The 5,050-nt window shown below is 47.6% G+C and overlaps 2 protein-coding genes across 2 annotated transcripts; one reads left to right on the top strand and one right to left on the bottom strand.

Moving 5' to 3' along the window:
• The first annotated feature begins 967 nt into the window (after nucleotides 1-967).
• V1513DRAFT_45304 (uncharacterized protein) lies at nucleotides 968-1,837 on the top strand. Its single transcript, XM_066899194.1, has one exon. It carries the CDS (start codon nucleotides 1,136-1,138, stop codon nucleotides 1,706-1,708), a length of 573 nt encoding a protein of 190 aa, XP_066750248.1. The 5' UTR covers nucleotides 968-1,135; the 3' UTR covers nucleotides 1,709-1,837.
• A 1,480-nt stretch (nucleotides 1,838-3,317) lies between these two features.
• On the bottom strand, nucleotides 3,318-4,826 carry V1513DRAFT_45265 (uncharacterized protein). Its single transcript, XM_066899147.1, has one exon. It carries the CDS (start codon nucleotides 4,726-4,728, stop codon nucleotides 3,766-3,768), a length of 963 nt encoding a protein of 320 aa, XP_066750247.1. The 5' UTR covers nucleotides 4,729-4,826; the 3' UTR covers nucleotides 3,318-3,765.
• Nucleotides 4,827-5,050: the final 224 nt, after the last annotated feature.

The following is a 5,050-nucleotide window of genomic DNA, read 5'->3' as shown; positions in this document are numbered from 1 at the left end:
ATGGCGATCAAAGTGCTGAATCCATTCTAATCCTAATTGATTTGTTGTCCAGCCATTGTCGCTCACCGCAAGCACCCAGTCGCATGGTAAATTACTTTCCTGATACCATGAGCTAAGGTGATGTTGTCCCGCAAAGATCAAGAAAGGTGGGATCGCCCAGCCTGGGAGTTAACGCCCTGAATCACCGTGACCCATTCTCGATTGCCTGGCTGAGTCGTCTTTGGACGAGAACGTCTCTCTGAGCTGGTAACGACCATAGCAGTTGAGATGATCCCCATCATAAAACCTGTTTCATCAAAATTGTAGATGTCCGCGTCAACAATTCCGGACTTAGCTATAGTATATCGTACAAGCTCAAACCATTGCCTAATTAGGTTCGGATCCTCGCAGAGGGCCCGCTTGTAGTCATATTTACGATTAAGTCTGGTTCTAATCTCCGGGCGACGTTTTATGAAATTTGAAGCCCAGTTCTTGCCCACCTTGCCTCCCGCCCGTGCGGCCAGCAGTTGATTGGCCATATCTTTAACACTAACCAGACGAGGCGAAAATCCTCGCGAATCCAAGTCGAGGATGTGCTGAACAACAACTATTTCCTCGCTAGGCGTGAGCTTTAAATTATTTGGTGTAGAATCGCGTCGTGACTGGATGCCTTCGCGTCGTCGCTTGAGTGTCGTACGATCGACCATGTACGTCTTTGCAGCTAGTCGGTTGCTCTGAATCTGGCCTCTATCGATAGCTTGCATTGCCAAGGATATCCTGGCTTCAGAATCGGTTGATTGAATTTCAATTGGTGGATGCATTAATGATTGGAGGTTTGGTGGTCGCGTTGTTTACAGGCGTGGCTCACTCGCTTGTGTGGCTCAATCGCTTGTGGAATACCTTAACAATATTATAGTGGCAGTAGGTTAGAAGCTTTCTTAAAGGCTAAAGAAATCAAGCAAGAACTTACGGTACCATACACGCCAGAACAGAATGGCAAAGGCGAGCGTCCTCATAAGGAGCTCAACAATATGGCAAGGACTATGATTTCCATGTCAGGTTAACGCAAAAGCTATGGCCAGAAGCTCTAAAGCGCGCCGCTAGACTGAGCAATTTGCTCCCCACCAGAGCACTTAACGGTGAGACTCCTGTAAGAATGATCTCACATCTTCGAATATGGGGATGCAAGGCATGGACACTGATACCTAGCGAGCGAAGAGCGAGGAGCGAAAAGGTCAAGCCTAGGAGCAAACCAGGTCATTTCGTGGGAACACAAGCCCATAATATTTTTCGAATATGGATGCCTGACACAGGAAAGGTAATCCGAGCGCGGGAGGTCACTTTCGTCGAAACTGCAAATAGCATCCCGGTGCAGCCTAAATCGGAGGAAGACAGAGAAGACTATTCAATCGATATATTTGGCGATAGAGTCGCTGAACAGGTTTCGCAATCAGAATCAGAAGTGCCTGCACAATATCAAGAAGAATACGAGACCGATGCCACCATTATGCTTGCTCCGCCACAACGATCGAACACGATAGCACCAAGTCAGAGAGCCAGACAAATTGAAAGTGATCATGCAACGGTTTCTGACCCTCCAAGAAGATCGACTAGAGTGACTCGTGGTCGCCCTCCGATGAGATACGGAAATGCAGCATTCAATAATGACCGAACAACGGAAGCTTCTGTCTTCGCGGTTAAATCGGGAGAAGACCCAGATCCCAAATGACTGTTAATGGTGCCGACGGTGATGAATGGATGAAAGCATCTGAGGATGAGATAAAGTCGCTAAAGGAAAATCAAACCTGGGTTCTGGAGCCAAGAAGTCAAGCGGAAGGAAGGAGGGTTCTGACAAATAAATGGTTGTTTAGAACCAAAAAGGATTCCTCGGGAACCTCCAACGAAGAAAGGCGCGGCTAGTCGTGCGCGGCTATGAACAAGAAATCGGGCAGGATTATAACCAAACCTTCGCATCTGTGGTAAACGCAGCAACATGGAGACCATTGATTGCGATGCTACTTACCGATGGATGGTTTTGCCACCAAATGGACGTCGTGACAGTATTCCTTTACGGGATCCTAAAGGAACTGATCTATATGGAACAACCAGAAGGTTTCAACGAAGAAGAAGACATGATATGTCAGCTACGCCGTACACTCTATGGATTAAAGCAGTCGCCGAGAGAGTGGTACGGCAGATTTGTCGAAGCATTAACGAGTCGAGGATTCCAAGTTTCACACCCATGCATGTTCATTAAGCACGAGTTAGTTGTGGTACTCTATGTCGATGACTTGCTGATACTTGGAAAAGAAATCAAGCGTATCAATGAGCTGAAGCAAACTCTGAAGGAGGAGTCCAAAATGAAAGATCTAGGACCAGTATCATATTTCCTAGGCGTGAATATTGAGGAGAGGAAGGATGGCTCAGTGAAGATTGCACAGACTACTTACATAGAAAATATCCTCACTCGTTACCGCATGGAGCACGCTAAGACTGTCCATACTCCCTTACAACCATCGGCCAATCTGGACGAGCCTGCGGAAGAGGGCTATCAGGCCCCACTTGAATTCCTAGCGAGGTATCAATCGATTATCGGGTCGTTGATGAACCTAATTATTTATTCAAGGCCGGATATTGCATATGCAGTGGGAAAATACATGTCAAATCCCACGGAAGTCCATATGAAAGCAGCAAAACATGTTCTTCGGTATCTATGTGGAACAAAAGATCTCGGAATCGTTTATCGAAACCAACAGGAGAACACTGGTGAAACTCACCTGAGTGGTTTCAGCGACGCAGATTGGGCTGGGGACAAAGATACAAGGAAATCGACATCGGGATATAAATTAAATTGCACTGCATACACAATGGTGGCAGATTATTGTATTTGACAATCTCTTGTAATTTAGTGAACCGAAATCATGATGAGGTAGCCAATCTTCTTTCATCGTTTATCTAGTAAGTAGTAGCAAGCAAAACACACTGATTGCCTTATTCTCCAAAGCAATCTTCGCTTGATAGCATAGAAGCAGCTATAATGTAGCTGTATTTTGCTGACCTTACAATCCATTCCACTAGACCGTCGTCTCAGTTTCGAACTCTGCTCTCAGCTTGGTCTCCAGCTTGGTCTCGAGCTCGCGTACCTGCGCTCGAAGCTCTTACAAGTGCATCCTATGTATCCCGCTAGGCGTGTGGCGGATGCGTCTATCCGCCAAACTTTTCCATATCCGCAGCCACCATCCCCGTGTTTGGAGTTTCCAGATCAATTATTCGCCATATCTGCCAAATCCGCCTAACGGCCAACGGCTCTGTAGGTGCTCTATTTGACTGTTCCTAAAGAACTTAAATAGAAAGCCTCAGCGGTAAGGAACGACGGTCGGATTTAACAAAATAAAATGTCAAATTTGTTGGAGGACGTGTGGAGAGTTGACAGAAGCGTGCTGACTACGTTGTCGACAAAAACCGTTTCCTTGTTCATTGCTAACTCAATCTATGAGCGCCTCGTGACTATTCATGGTTGCCCCAATGAGTGCTGTTTCAGAGTCCTGCAAACCTAGTACTGTCCTACCCTCACAGACGAACAAAATATTCGGATTACTAAAATATAATGACAAAGAACCCCTAACGTCGCGGACATCTTCAGATAAGGCTTGCTTATGAGTGAGTACATTCGATATATCAACTTGTGGTAGGAATGGCGATTATGTACATTTAGGAATACGACAAAAACCTATACTAGGCCACATTCAAGCTGAGGTCACAGAAAGTCATGAGTTTCCGGCACGATCATTTAAGGTATATACGGCCGTTCATGACCTTGATAGCGGTGCCCGCCAGTGTGATTTGCTGGATAGTGCCGTCCGGGCAGGTGTCAACGTCAATGCCGATTTCGCTCTGGCGGCCCATTTCAACGCCTTGAGTTATGAGGAAGCGCAACCTGTCTCCGCCGCGGTGTCTCTTGAGGGCCAGAAAGGCAGCCAAAGCGCTTGCGGCGCTGCCAGTAGCCGGATCCTCAAAACCATTCGCCATCATTCGAGTACGGATGTTGTGGGTTCCGTCGGCGGCCTCGGGCTGGAGGACATAAAAATAGATACTCACGAACGACGGACTCCATGCTGGATCCAGCGTAACTTGGACATCTCCAGATGATACACCGATTGTAGCCAGACTGTGTAGCGACGGCAGCTGGACCAGGACAAATGTCATACCCGGCACGATAGAGACCACAGGCGATCTGGGCAAGTCTAGGAAGCCTGAGGCAGTCAAGTCGCGGCGCACGTCGAGTGATGGCTGCATTGCCAGTAGCTGCTCAGCAGCAACTGTGGCATTATGGATGTGGACATTTTGCGGAATTGCAGCGCGAGCCCGACGCGTGCCAAGATCGTAGGAAACATTGACTAGACCTGCCTTGAGATTGAGCTTACCTCGGACTGCGCCGAAAGCGGACATCGCGTAGCAAGCAGTTCCGATGGTCGGATGGCCCGCAAACGGCAACTCATCGGTTGTGGTAAAGATATCCATCGTCCACGACGGGTCTTCGTCGTCCAAGTGGGTATGGCCATGCTCATGCAGAAAGACGGTTTCGGAATAATTAAACTCCCGCGCAATGATCTGCTTCTGCACCTGTGTTAGTGACACACCGCGCGGCACCTGGACGATGGCCAGTGGGTTACCGGCGAATGGTGTAGATGTGAAGACGTCAAGAGTCACGTAGTTCAGAGTCGTGGGAATCGTAGGCGCGCTACTCATGATGGATCGGTTATGGGATGATTGAAAACTTTGTTTAGAGAATGATCCCGATCCGACTTATTGTATGCGTATGGCGTGGTTTGAGAGTAATAAGAATTCGCGGGTGTCGAGAGACTAGATATATCTTTGTATTCGGTTCACAGTGATGTCTGACTCACTAACGTTCTAAATGCAGCGACATTTCAGCACAACAAGTTTATCGCATAGCGCCACTCCTAGCAAAAAATTCAAACAAAAACTCGCAAAACCCGCAAAAATGCGAAATTAAGCAGAGCATTGAGGAATCTTTTGACCCCATAAGGGCTTCCAATCCACGAGGGAC

This window comes from Lipomyces chichibuensis (assembly GCF_038497645.1).
Source record: "Lipomyces chichibuensis strain CBS 12929 unplaced genomic scaffold V1513scaffold_128, whole genome shotgun sequence".
NCBI classification, from domain to species: domain Eukaryota; kingdom Fungi; phylum Ascomycota; class Lipomycetes; order Lipomycetales; family Lipomycetaceae; genus Lipomyces; species Lipomyces chichibuensis.
This window is presented reverse-complemented; position numbering and strand designations above follow the sequence as displayed.